Raw genomic sequence first — 15,115 nt, 5'->3', positions numbered from 1 at the left:
GAGGTTGTGGTTTGCTCCTTAACCATTTGGTGCACTCCTCCTCTGTGCGCCCCCCAATTTTCCCAGGAATTTCTCGGTGTTTATTACTACTACAACAACAAAAACAACTGAAAATTGGTGCAAAAAACTATTAATAATTTTTCTGGGTAACTATCGGGGTTTATTTTGGTGGATGGAAAGACAGGGGAAAAAATATTCAGTAGATTAATGCTTTGATGAATCGAATTCAGTGTGGCTTGCTGCAGAACTAAAACAGAACTCAAACCACAATGCCACCTCTGAGTTTTAGAAAACAATACATCTCTAATCCCCAAATAGAACTTTTCATTTGAATAAACAGTTTACTGTTGTAGACTTAGAACTATTAACCTATAATATTTACATGTAATAGTTGGGCCCAATATTTTAAAATATTTATAAACACTCATTGTCTTATGTGAAGTCCTTCAGTGTAATGTCCAAAAGTCCTGTATAGCGTAGATTTGCAGCAGTCTTTTCAGGGAATCTTTTCCAAGGCCCGTTCTCCGCTAACAGCTTCAAATGCGTACATGGTGGGCATGAGATTCATCAGTGCATTCAGATGCACACGCACTTCAGAGCTGTGCGTGCTTTTTTGTTTATTGTGTGTATCTTCTAGACTAATTCATAGCCTTACTTCAACAGGCAGGTATGCATATACACACACAGACTAATGTATTATCATAATGCATATATCTCATGCAATGTATTGTGTTTTATTAGGTAAATTCAAGTTTTTTTTATACATTTGAATGATACAAGGGTAGGGTGAAAATCGGGAAAAAAACAAATGATACTTTTTGTAAACCTGGGATTTTTTTCCGTAAAAATCTGTTTAAACTGAAAATGAAGAGGCTTAAATATACATGATCATTGGTTAAAAAGCAGGGTGAAATCCTGGCTCCATTGATGTCAATGACAAAAATTCCATTGACTTTAACTGTGGGAGGGGGAGTGGTCAAGATTCCACCCAGAGGGCTTTTGATGGAGTAAAGTGTCATCTGTGTAATTCAGGTGATGGTGACTACTATTTGTGGTTCCCAGCCGAGGCCAGGATTGTTGTCCTAATGCACCTATGTTTTCTCTATTCCTGAACGTGTAGCTATTTTGTAGACTCGCTTACTTGGCTACAGTGTAACTATATCTTAACCAATAAAGGTTCAGGCCAAGATTGTATATCTCTTTGAGTGTCTCTTGCACTTCAAAACTGTAGGGCCTTGCCTTTCATGATAGGCCTTTACTGTTTCAGAAACGGACTTCCGATGGGGACTCTTTCTCTCATTTCTCGTAGTCTCAATCCAGCAAAGCACTGAAGCAGGTGCGTAACTTTACGTGTACAAATAGTCCCATTGACTTCAATGGGTATTATAACATGCTTAAAATTATACACATGCCGAAGAGCTGTGCTGTCCCAGTGCCCATGTGAACCTGGGGTTGCTCTGTAAAACAGGATTGTGGACTTTTGGCCGTTGACTCCAATGAGAGTTAGACCAGGCCATCTTTGCACAAGCATGTACGTTGTTGGAGCCACTGATTTTTTTTATGTTTGCAATATGTGCTGTGATCTTATTGATGCTTTCTAAAAAACGCATAAAGTGTGAATAAAATAAGAAACTGAAGGTTGAGGCCCCTAGGGGATATATAATTCTAAATAAACCAGGCCAGGACTGGAAGATTAGCACTTCTGCTCCTGTGAGAACCATCATGGAATCTTGAATTACTTCTTATTCCTCATCCAAAAGGCTGCACTTTCAGCAGTACAGTGGTCTTTAAGAGCATACTGGGGCATTGGTTTGGTATTAACTCAGAGGTGAAGACCACCCAAGCCCTCCCTCTCATACAGGTACTGGCCTAGCCTGATCCTGTTTAGCTTATCTCTGTGTCTGAGTTCTCTCTATCGGTTTAGACTGTAAGTTCCTTGGGCAGGGACTATGTCTTCCTTTGTCTTGTGCAATGCCAAGCACACTGTGCTTAACAAATAATGTAATAAAGAGCGATAATTTAAAAAACTTTTCTGAAAACACCTCTTTTCTGTCATCCACAATCAATAATTGTAACTGAACCACAAAAAGTGCCCATGCCTACATTAAGTAACTGTATAATTGTACTGCTATAACCCTTATTCTAGGGAAGGAAAAAAACATTGTAGGCCATGACACCTTGTTTTGAACAAATTGGTCTAATGACCTTACAGTGATCTGTTACCCCCATTTGGTTTGGAAAACATAGTGTGTAACTTCGAAACATTTGTCTCCTAGGGCTTTGTTTCCCACAAGGGTTTGCTTTTGTGTTGTGTGGTTTCCCCAAAAATATTTCTCACCACAGTTACCACAAATAGCTCTGCCAATGGTAACAATGGGAAGCCTTTGTGCGGATAGTGTTAAAATAGCATCAGCCACTTGAAGCCCTGCCTGCCCTAGTATTCCTTCCCTTGTAGCTGAACCAGTGATAGCAACAGTTGGAAATTTTTCACAGAGATGCCCAGTGTAGAGACAGGCTACTGTGGTCTGCTAGTGGAGAGTTTTACTGCCATGGCTGAGGCAGCAGTTATTTAAAATCTCACAGGAAACTGGAAACAAAGCACTTACAGAGACAATAAACAGTTCTTTAAAAATATGACTTGTAATGTAACTGCTAAATTAGCTGCACTTCATTTACCATTCACTGAATGTTGCACAAATGTTTTACATTTAATTTTTTTTCCAGACAGTCTTTGACTGTCAGTATGTTTTATCTTCAGCAGAAAAAATGCCATCCAGTTTGAAAGCTGGATTCAGTTCTAGTCTGCCATTTCTAATTCTGTTTAACAAAACTGATGTGCAAATGGTTGACTGTTTTGTCTAACGGTGTGAGCGTTGACGAAGAGATACAGTGTTAACAATCACATGATGGATGTTTGTGAAATTGTTTTTTAACTGCAGAATGTTGCTGCTGGGTTCACTTTAATCTTCAGGAGTGGAGGAAACAACTCGGCAGTGTACATTTTAGTTTCTGATCTGAGCCCAGTTTAGAACCATTCCCCAAGTTTAAAAAACAAACACCCCCTCACTTCTTTCAGCTTCAAATGTTGCATGGTAAGCCTCCATGTCCTATTCCACTCATCACTAAGATTATGTGAATTGGGCAGCATCAGAAGCTGTCTTCTCCTTACAAATTGGTTGCTGGTTTGTTTACTTTATCTGTTCAAGGCTTTGAAAGCTTCAAAGCCATTGGTGAGTCAGGACAGCTGTGCTGGAAAGTGCATAAGTACATATAAACCCCAAAACCATGACTACATGCTAAAGAGGAGCTTTGGGAAGTTTCAGGTTAATCAGACTAGCTGTTTTTGACTTCTGTATCTTTCAAAAAGTAGAGTCTTAACTTTCTGAAAACTTCTGTTTGGGGAAATTGGGTTTTGTATTATAAAGACTTCCAGTTGTTTCACATACTTATCCACACAAAGCTAGCACAGTTGTCTTCTGGAAACCAAAAATATTTTGTGATTTTAGTTTACTATCCGCCAGCCCCTTGCTGAATATTGGAAATTCTACATTAGCCCCTGCAGATATTGTAATCTCCTCTCTAAACTCCAATGTAAGTATCATAATCTGTGTGCTCTGATGTTGAAGGGAAACGGAAATTGATAGTCAAGTATAGGAGTAGTGTGGAGAGGGTTCTGAATAGCAGATGATGAAGCTGGGTATGGTCCAGAAGACGTGTACAGTTGGGCTCTTATGTGGGTATATAGAAGTCCATACTGCAGACTTGAGAATTGTGTATTACCATAGCACCATGGAGATCTAGTCATGGACCCAGACCCCATTGTGTTAGGTGCCGTACAAACACAGAAGAAAAAGACAGTCCCTGTCCCAAAGAGCTTACAGTCTAAGAAAAGAGATAACAGATAGAGATGGGTATATGGGGGAATACAAGAGAACAATGAAACTATAACCCTCTGAAGAATTCATCAGTCTTTGTGGAGCTTATGACATCTGCCAAAGTTTGTACATTTCACCGGTGTATAGCTGTATCAGCCGAAGACAGGAGAACTATATGGGTGGGGGGCAAATCAATGTCTGGAAATTCCAAGCTCAGGTTCCGTAAATAACATTAACTCTGCCTCTGTATCTTGCCATGGCCCACTTTATGGTGTATTATGCTTGAAGGCTATGTGTAGGTGCTAAGATACATCAAAATGTTGCTTGTTGACTATAGTAGGAATGTCACTGAGGGAGGGACACATCTGTATTTGTTGAGATAGAGACTGGATGTTTTAGCTGGCTCATTCAGGGAGGGTGAATATGAGAGTTTTCTGGCTAGATTGGTATTCACTGTGTAATGACAAAATTCTAGGGTAGCATATGGGCTACTATATTAGGGGATATGTGGTTCATCACAGAACTAAAAATTCATGGTAGCTTTTAGCTACAAGTGATCATGAATCTGATCACATTTATAATGTGCAAGCAGAACAAAGTCCAGACTAGTCATATGTATACTTTGTGCTTTAATAGGGCCAATTTCACAAAGCTGAAAAAGAATTGTGAGCCAAATCAGCAGAGAGGAGGAATTTAATCAGAAAAATGTGAATGATGATGGTGACTCATATAAGAACACCTCACTAGATGCCCCAAAAGCCACAGTCCCACAAGTGAAGAAGAAGGCTGTGCTCATTAAAAAAATAACCTGATTTAGAGGGGAAGTGAAGGCAGCTATAAAATATATAGCAAAAGGAAGAAAGTGGAAGTTGATGGTAGTGAATATAGGTCAGAAGTTGGAAACTACAGAGAATTGATGGGGGAAGCAAAGGGACACAGGAAGAAGGCTATTGCTGTGGGAGGGGACAGTAAGAGGGAGTTTTTAAAAATATATTAGGAACAAAAAGCATCCTGACAATGGTATTAGTCCATTACAGGATGGAAGTGGTAGCATTATCAATAGTGTCTCAGAAAGGGCAAAAGTGTTCAATAAATGTTTCTGTTCTGTATTTGGGGTAAAAATTGATGATGATCTTCTTTGAGTAGTGTCCCTATGGGAGTGCCACTGTAGGTGTGCTTGCATCCCATGTGCCTCAGATTGGAGATTTTAAGTGGCAGTGTTTGTTTGGCCCACGCATGTGCCCTCTGCAGCCTTGTACCCTGCTCCGAGAATATATTGAGTTGCATGGGTGAACCGCCCTCAGTTCCTTCTCAACTGCCTCAGCAGTGTCCGAGTTGAGCGTACCTCTGCTGAATTTTTCTTTCATTATTAATATTTAGTTAGTATGAGTTTCTTTTGTGTTACTTAGCTGTAGTAATTTTATAGTTTTTAAAAACAAAACAAAAACTTAAAACAAAAAGATTTAACGTATACTTTCAGGATAAGGATCATTCTCTCTCCACCCTTTATTTCAATAGCCATTCTTAAGAATGTTCCCATCACAGAGAGACATAGAGCTGTGACTTGGACGTCCACTCATACATTTTCTGAACACTATGCAGTCACTCATGCCTCAGCTTCTGATGCCATATTTGGTTCTGTTGTTCTGTCATCAATCCTAGACTTGACTCTGAAGCCCACCCCTTTGCAGAGGGTACTACTCGATAATCACCTGGAGTGGAGCACCCATAGGGATGCACCATACCACCTTGTAGAATGTAGGCTGTGCTTGAAGAATAGGGGACTTTGTCCTGGGAAGCACTGACTCTGAAAGAGATTTGGGGGATGTGGTGGATGATTAGCTGAACATGAGCTCCCAGTGTGACACTGTGGCCAAAAGAGCTAATGTGATCTTGGGATGTATAAATAGGGAAATCTTGAGTGGGAGTAGAGTGCTTGTTTTGCTTCTGTATTTAGCGCTGGTATGACTGTTGCTGGAATACTGTATCCAGTTCTTGTGCCCACGATTAAGGAAGAATGTTGATTAATTGGAGTGGGTTCAGAGAAAAGCCACAAGGATGATTAAAGGATTAGAAACATGCCTTATAGTGATAAATGTAAAGAGCTCAATTTGGTTAGCTAAATCTTAAAGAAAACATTAAGGGATGACTTGATTATGGTTGATAGCTATTTACATGGGGAACCAACATTTAATAATGGGCTCTTCAGTCTAGAAGAGAAAGGAATAACATGAACCAGTGGCTAGAAGTTGAAGCTAGTCAAATTCAGACTGGAAATAAGGCGTACAATTTTGACATGGAGCGTAATTAACCACTGGAACAATTTACCAAGGGTTGTGGTGGATTCTCCATCATTGACCATTTTTAAATCAAGATTGGTGTTTTTGTAATATATTTGCTCTAGGAATTATTTTGGGGAAGTTCTATGTCCTGTGTTAGATAGGAGATTGGACTAGATCACGATGGTGTCTTTTGGCCTTGGAATCTATGACTACTGGAAATGTGAAAAGATACACTGAGTGGGTGCAAGGTCTGTCCAATATAAAAGTAAGGTATTGAGGGATACATAAGGAGGAGAATTAGGGTTGTTTGTGGAAACTTACCTCTAACTTTCCAGACTTTCAAATGTATGTATGTATGTCTGCACAAAAAACCTAGAATGGTCTACTGTGACTTTTAATAATAGTTATTGATGACCGTTGTTCAAGACTTATTGATGAGTCTTTATGACTTTCACTTTAAAAAGGAAGTACCAGAAGAGTGTTCCAGCACTATCATTCATAAGAATGCTAAAAATAATAATGCCTGAATGGTGTTCCGGAGCGTTCGGGCATGACTCGAACCCTGCTTAAGACCTAATGGAATTAGAGGGTGATCAGAGAAGAATGACCAGACTGATTAGGGGATGGAAAAGCTTTCATATGAAGAGAGTGAAAAGAATGGGACTGTGCACCTTAGAAAGAAAATGATTAAGTGGGAACATAATAAAAGTATCTAAGATAATGAATGGTGTGGAACAGGTAGATAGGGAGCTTCTACTCTCCCTGTTACAGAACACAAGAAAGGGCACATGAAACTGAAAGACTGCAAATTTAAAAGTGAGAAAAGGAAATACTTTGTTACATAATTTATCAAAATTTAAAGAACTGGATAACCACAAGAATAACCAAAGTGATGATAATTGATGCCAAGAAAAAAAGTACTGGAAGAGAAATGAAACTTCATGTTTCAGGGTGTAAGACAATCTCTAATGATTAGAATTAGAATGAGACCTTCGTTTGGGGGAGGGACACAGATAACCCCACATCTGCCTACTGTAGGGTTATTTTCACCTTTGTCAGAGGCATCTGGTCCCTGCTCCTGTTGTATGGACCTTGAGTCTGACCTAGCATGGCAGTTCCTATGTTCCTAGAGCTGTTGTTGGACTGAGTGATGATGGGTCAGGACAAATAATCTTGAATGACCATCTCATTAAACGCTCGTGTAATTGTTCCTGTTCAAGTGAGCTAGGATTTTGCTGCCATCTGTTAAGCAGACTCAATTAAACAGCAAGGGGTGGGGAGAATAAAGTAAAGATGCTAATACATTGTGCAACCCGCACTGAGAATGCTCTCTTAAATATTTCTCTTTTTTTGTAAGTTTCTGGAATTTAAATTTACCTTTCAATCTGTGGAATCTCTTTAACTTCTTTTGGAAGTTGACAAAAGAGACTTTTTCTGTTTAGAAAATTAAATAACACACTGTGTAAATGTTCACATGTCCTTTGCACACTGGTTAAATAACAATAAAAGGCAAAAGGATCGGGGATCTTATCTGTGAATTGCTCTATGATTTACTCTTTTCTCCAGTTGGTGCAATCCTTAGTGCATTTTAGCTAATAGGTTTCTTACTTTTCTTGCATAGTTTTAATAAAAATGAGAAAACTGAATGTTTGTACAGAGATGATTTTTTTTTTGTAAGATTAAAATTCTCCTGATTATGCAGAGGGAAATAATTTTTCTCTAGGTGAAAATTCCAGGTAGTTTTATTGAATAGGGAACAGATATCTAAGTAATAGAATTGCTGGGAGAGGTAGAAGAGCAATTCATCTGTAACCTGAGGGAAAGATCAGGGGACCTTATTTAGCCCTTTCTCCAACTGGTGGGATCCTAATTTAGTGTGGATTTCTGGTTTAATTCATTGTTGAAAATTGCAGTTTGGCTAACAGGTTTTTACTTTTCTTATATAGTTTTAATAAAACTCAGAAAATTCTCTGCCTGAAAAGAATATTTTAAAGAATTTGACTAAAATTGATCTTAACCCAAAATAGGTTTAAAATAAAAAACTTTATTCCAGTGGCCAAATGAATTACTACAAGTAGTGATTTTTTTCGTAACTGTTCATAACATACTCTCTCATTATTTTGATAGTTCATAAACACGGCTATATTTAAAGGTACAGGGGAAGGGTCAGCTTTGTATTAAGGACAGGAAGCTTCATTCTTGCTAGCTGACAAACTGTTTCCTTGTTTCAGAGGAACAGCCGTGTTAGTCTGTATTCGCAAAAAGAAAAGGAGTACTTGTGGCACCTTAGAGACTAACCAATTTATTTGAGCATGAGCTTTCGTGAGCCACAGCTCACTTCATCAGATGTGTACCGTGGAAACTGCAGCAGACTTTATATACACACAGAGAATATGAAACAATACCTCCTCCCACCCCACTGTCCTGCTGGTAATAGCTTATCTAAAGTGATCAACAGGTGGGCCATTTCCAGCACAAATCCAGGTTTTCTCACCCTCCACCCCCCCACACAAATTCACTCTCCTGCTGGTGCTAGCTGTGGCTGGTGCTAGCTGTGGCTCACGAAAGCTCATGCTCAAATAAATTGGTTAGTCTCTAAGGTGCCACAAGTACTCCTTTTCTTTTTGTTTCCTTGTTGTTTCTTTTGATATCTAGAAATTAAATGCTATGTGGGGAGAAAATTTCAATTCATTTAAAACATTTTGCATCAAAAGGACACCCTTTAATGTACTTTTCTCTGTTAAATTTTTCTTCTCATCTGAAGGAAAAAAACATGTTTTGTAGTTTTAAGTACCTGAGCATAGCTTTTAACAAAAGTCTGGAAAGAAAAAGAAATCTGCATGTATGTCTTAAGAGTAGTCACATTTCTGTCTTTTTATCCTTCTAGGCTCCCTGGGACTTGTGAACTTGTGAGCTGCCCTTCCAAATGCTGCTCTCATATTAAGAGTTCAAATTTCTGAAATTCCTAAAGTCCTCAAGAGGAAAAGGGATAAGGGAAAGTGACAATCATAAGCCAAGATTTTCCAGAGTGCCTCTGCTGGCTGTGTACCTGTGTACGTTCTGACTAAAAGCAAATAGACCAAACTCTCACCTGGAAAACTCATGCAGTTGTTGAACAACTTCTTCTATTAAACTTCATTTGATTCAATGTTAAACGCCTTATGTAGCTCTAAATAATTCTGATTTTATATCGTTAAAACTTAGGAGAGTTGAACTGAGCGTCTGGGAAGTCTGTTTCAGACTTACCGCATTGCTGTAAACGTGAAGCATTCCATCAACTTCATGTCCTCCACCATAGTGTCTCTGAATAGCTGTCATGGCACATACATAGCCAAATAGGAACAACTGGTCTTCTTGCTGCTGCATTTCCATGCACTGGGCTCCATGTTGATGTATGCGATGTCCACTCTCTGGGTGAAATCCTGACCCTGTTTAAATCAATGGCAAAATTCCCATTGCCTTCAGTAGAGCCAGGATTTTGCCCTCTTGTTTTTTCTTTTGTGTCTTTGACATTTTAGTGTCTTTGACGTCTATAATGTAATCCCCAATGTTTCACTCTCTTCCCTATGTGATGCTCTGAGGCTCCGGTAAATGGTAGAGAGGCTGCATTGGTAAAGTGCTGCTTGGGCCGTAAGTTTTTGTGGAGTAACTTCAGTTTAGATTGTGGTGGCAGTTGTTTACTTTTTTTCTTCTCAGAAGTAAAATGATAAGACAGGTGCAGAAGCAAAAGTTTCAATCTTGAGCGGTATTGGTTAAAGCTCTTTTTCAATAAGGAACAAGACGGCTACAGATTGTACTGCCGCATTACTACAGGATTCTTAAAACATCACTGAAAAATGAGTCACTTTAATATGTATAAAAATCCCACAGTAATAATTTATTTTGGCTTTTGTTATTTTTTTTAAAGATATGCCCCTAAATATTAAACCTAACTTAACATTAACATTCAAAGGGCCAACTGGGTTTTTTTTTTTAAATTATTTTTGTAGTATTTAGTCGTCTTAAAATTTTGAAGTAATATTTATTTAATCAACAATTCACTCCCTTTCCATTTCAAACAGTTTTTTTCCCCCTTGTTGTTTTTGCAGTACAAACCAAAAAGTTACACCTCTGATGGTTGGCTTCTTTTTTTCTTGCAAAGCACCCTGAGGCCAGGTATCTGGGTGAAAGCTACTATATGCCAGTAGGGGCGGGGGCTTTGGGGAAGGGGTGGAGTGGGGGTGGGGTTGAGCAGGTGTGAGAAGGGGTGGGGTGGGGCTGGGGCTGGAGCAGCATGCAGCTGCATGGGGCACCAGGAAATTTGGTATGGGTAGGGACAGCCTTGATCAAATCCCCCCTTAGTCGTCTCTTTTCCAAGCTGAAAAGTCCCAGTCTTATTAGTCTCTCCTCATATGGCTGCCATTCCATACCGCTAATCATTTTTGTTGCTCTTTTCTGAACCTTTTCCAATTCCAATATAACTTTTATTCGCAGTATTCAAGATGTGAGAGTACCATGGATTTATGTAGCGGCAATATGATATTTTCTGTCTTATTATCTATCCCTTTCTCAATGATTCCCAGCATTCTGTTCGCTTTTTGACTCCCGCTGCACATTGAGTGGATGTTTGACTCCCGCTCCACAATGACTCCAACATCTCTTTCTTCAGTGGTAACAGCTAATTTAGATCCCCTCATTTTATATGTATAGTTGGGATTATGTTTTCCAATGTGAATTATTACTTTGCATTTATCAACATTGAATTTCATCTGCCATTTTATTGTCCAGTCACCCAGTTTTGTGAGATCCTTTTGTAGCTCTTCGCAGTCTGCTTGGGACTTAACTATCTTAAGTAGTTTTCAGAGGAACAGCCGTGTTAGTCTGTATTCGCAAAAAGAAAAGGAGTACTTGTGGCACCTTAGAGACTAACCAATTTATTTGAGCATGAGCTTTCGTGAGCTACAGCTCACTTCATCAGATGTTTACCGTGGTCCACGGTAAACATCTGATGAAGTGAGCTGTAGCTCACGAAAGCTCATGCTCAAATAAATTGGTTAGTCTCTAAGGTGCCACAAGTACTCCTTTTCTTTTTAAGTAGTTTTGTATCATCTGCAAATTTTGCCACCTCAGTGTTTACCCCTTTTTCCAGACCATTTATGAATATGTTGAATAGGACTGGGCCCAGTAAGACCCCTGGGGGATACCACTATTTACCTCTCTCCATTCTGAAAACCGACCATTTATTCCTACCCTTTGTTTTTTATCTTTTAACCAGTTACCGATCCATGAGAGGACTTTCCCTCTTATCTCATGACAGTTTGCTTTGCTTAAGAGCTTTTGGCAAAGGACCTTGTCAAAGGCGTTCTGAAAATCTAAATATACTATATCTACTGGATCCCCACATGCTTGTTGACCCCCTCAAAGAATTCTGAAAGTCCTTTTTCCCCCCCTTACTCTAGAAACTTAAAGACTGGGATAGTAATTGCTGCTTCAGCAATGCCAATCTCACTTCCTAGTAGGCATACAAAATCAGGTCTCATTCTCCTGTCGTCCAAACAAACACAGAGACCCACCTTCTAACCTCTAGCCCACAGGCTTTTGGATGCAGGCAAAAGCCAACAACTGGAGGATCAGAAATGAATTAAAAATTTGGAGAATATGGAAAGAATAATGTTTTGAAAGAGCTTTATTATGTTAAATGTTTAGTATCTGTAAACAATTATAGTAGTCAGAGGTAACAGATTTTAAATAGGAAGCATAGATATTTTAAATTATAGCAGTTGGATAAAATAGCAGAGGCTCTGCAAATAACATCCTGTATTTTTCTTTTTAGAAATGTAAACATCTGCTTTACTTATTTAATTATAGAAGCATGTATTTTGCTTGCATAAACGTGGTTATCTTTAGGTAAAGTTGACAGTTTTAAAAACTGTTTTAAATGACTCATGATATGAAATCTGTCTTTTCCTAACATACTGCATTCTTATTGTTTTTTTCCCTTCAATATTGCTTGAAATCAGTATTATGCCAATGTCCCTTAAGCACCATTTCTGATTTTATTACAGCGGATATTCAACTCCTTTGTGTACACCGAAAAAATCTCAAATGGAGAAAGTGAAGTTCAACAGGTAAGGGAAAAAATGGAATGTATAAAAAATCCCTGGCCACCCGTTGGGGGAAAGTGTTGGGTTTTTAAAGGGACACAGTCAACTTAAATATCACACTTTTGTCTGAATGTATTTTATTGACTATTCTTACACATGAAATCAGAGTGAACAATAACTGAAGGTTGTTTACTTTGTACCCATCTGGTAGCTTTGCTCTCCCCTGAATAGTAAGGCAATTTACTTCTCTGTAAGGGTTTTTCACTCAGCAACAAGGGAGAGAAAAACATGTCTAGTATAGGCAGGACTTGGAGACAGATATAGTATTGACACTGCTTTCCTAAGAAAAGAAAATTGACTAGATTTCAAGTTGACTGTGCCCTTTAAATAATCTTCACTTTAGGTGCATGTTTAGTGATCACTAACACATTGACATTTGTATGTGCAGCGTTGTGTACTTGCGAGCTTTCAAATGTAATCTCATCTGATTTATGTTCAGGTATTTGATTAGCTTATAACATCTGTTTGCATCACTCAAATTTGTCTGTTTATTTAAAATAATAGATTTGAAAATTCAACATATGTTCGAGTTAAAAAAAATAAAATCTGGAGTTTAATATTAGGTAAGTGTAGGCCCCCACATTGGTTATTTCTATTTTAATACACTGCAGTGCATGAAACAAAGGTTATGTTTGGGTAAATATAAAGGCTAAAGGATCAGATAGAATGAAAAAGACAAACCTAAAATTCTAATTTTACTTTCAGCTTGCTTATTCTCAGAACTCCATCTCATGCTAAATGTGATCAATTTTGATAGAAATGGCAAACACTGTTTTATGTAACTGATCTAGGGGCTAGAACAAAGAACTGGCTTTTGATTCCCACTTAAGCCACTAACTCACTTGTGACCTTATGCAAGTAACTTGACCTCCTTAGACTCCATCAAACCTATTTTAACATTCAGTAAAAACAATACTGCCTCAGAGCAGAGTTTTCCCAGGGGAAAAATGAATTGCCCTCAAAACATGCAAGTAATTTTTAATTTGGTGGCTGGACAGTTGTACTCTTTCAAGAGCATTTTACAGCTTTGCATCAGCATATGCATTTAAATTGGATGTGCAGATAAGTAAACAAACTCTCCAAGTAACTATCAGACATGAATTGCTTTCCAGGACAAAAAGTCAAAATAGAGATGGGCTTGAATTAAACTCTGGATTCAAATATAGTACACTCAAACTTTGGGCAAATTGGGATTTGAAATTGGAGCTCAGCCCTTCTCTAGTTCAAAGGAAATACAGTAATTTGAATATGGTTATGGTCATTCTTGGAGTTAATATGTGGAAAATGGAATAATATAAGAAAAATTCTAGCAATTTTTGGTACTATTTTAAAAAAAATCTTCAGTTTTAAGAATGTTCTTCTTTTCTGGAGTTGAAATTAAGATGCATAATATATCAGAGCTCAGCTTTCATGCTTGTGTATGATCGTATGATTAGTGACCCAGGATGAAAAGCAGACTATCGGATAAAAGAAATCATACATTTTAAAAATCACCCCCACTGTAAGTAAGCCCACCTTAGTTTATGGAAACTGAAAGATTGGTAAAAAGGAAATTTTACTCTTCATCTTTGGTGCTTCTTGTGTACTATTTGAATTCATGCAGGTTGGTGAAACTAGATTGATTGGTGTAATAACATTGTTCATAGGAACTGCTGGGGAGATTCTAGTCAATTATCCTGTCTCTGACAGTTACCAATACTAGATAGACACTACAGAGGATGGCGGATAAACTCTGGCAGTGGATATTATGCAGTAGCATGTGCTCTGTGGGAAAAGTTTTTTTTTCCTAGTACCAGTTGGGTTGTGTCCTGAATTGTAGATGATGTTGTTTATATGAATATCTAATCTTTTTAATGTATCCTGCTAAGCAGTTTGCCTCAGTATTTTGTTGCAGTCAGTTCCATGCATTAAATGTGTTTGTAAACTGGCTGCCTTTCAATTCAGTTGGGGAGTCAGTTCCTTTGTGCTTGTAATATGGGAGAGGATGGGGAAGTATGATAGGAGGGCCTTCTCTGTTCCATTTTCTATTTCCCCTGTTCCATCATCTAAGTCACCTTGTATTTGTAGCCTCTTTTAACTAAATTATGTGAAAGACTTTCCATGTTTCTAAGAATTTTCCTTATCCTTCTCCGGACTTTTTCTATTTCTGGTTTGTTTGTTTTTTTAAGCTGAGGTGATCAGAACTGGACACAGTAATGAGGTTCAGGGTGTGCTATCAATTTGGTATAAAGGCCTTGTATTAGTTTCAGTATTTTCTCTATCTCATTCCTAACAGAGCATTCTCACATTGCTATTTTTTTAGATTATTCTTGTGACTCAACTCGATCAGAGGTTTTTAGGGAGCTGACGCTGTCCCCAATGACACCACTGTATCATTATATCAGTGGTGTGTGTGTACAAAAATATTTTTTTCTTGAGTGCTTACAGGTAATTGTGAACCTAGCTACGCATTTGAGAAGTTCAAATTATTTCTTCCCAAGAGCATTACCACTATATTTCTAAATTGTTTCATTGTGTTGCCTAATTGCCTAGGTTGGATTCACTTTTCAGTTAATATTTCAGCAAAGTATTTGTGTATAAATAATAAAATAAAATACAAATTCAATTAACATTAGGTCTTAACAAACGTGTTTGTTCTAAGTAAATATATTTTTTTATCCTAAACTACCTGACAGTTTCCCTTTCTAAAATTTAATTACTCATTGCGATATGCAGCATTGTTCCCAAAGAAACCACGGCAACAGTGTTGAGGAAACAATATAATAATACCAAAAAAGATCTGCGGACATTTGTAATTTAGTTAATTCACTGGTGT

At 38.1% G+C, this 15,115-nt stretch overlaps 1 protein-coding gene across 2 annotated transcripts in view; it reads left to right on the top strand.

Annotated features, from left to right (window-relative positions):
* CACHD1 (cache domain containing 1) overlaps positions 1 to 15,115 on the top strand; it is a 185,695-nt gene that overhangs the window by 60,596 nt on the left and 109,984 nt on the right. For both annotated transcript variants that reach the window (XM_048861142.2, XM_048861143.2), the window contains exon 2: positions 12,202 to 12,264. In XM_048861142.2, coding sequence (XP_048717099.2) covers positions 12,202 to 12,264 — 63 coding nt within the window. The remainder of the gene's footprint in view (positions 1 to 12,201; positions 12,265 to 15,115) is intronic.

Source organism: Caretta caretta, chromosome 8 (genome assembly GCF_965140235.1).
Source record: "Caretta caretta isolate rCarCar2 chromosome 8, rCarCar1.hap1, whole genome shotgun sequence".
NCBI lineage: Eukaryota > Metazoa > Chordata > Testudines > Cheloniidae > Caretta > Caretta caretta.
This window is presented reverse-complemented; position numbering and strand designations above follow the sequence as displayed.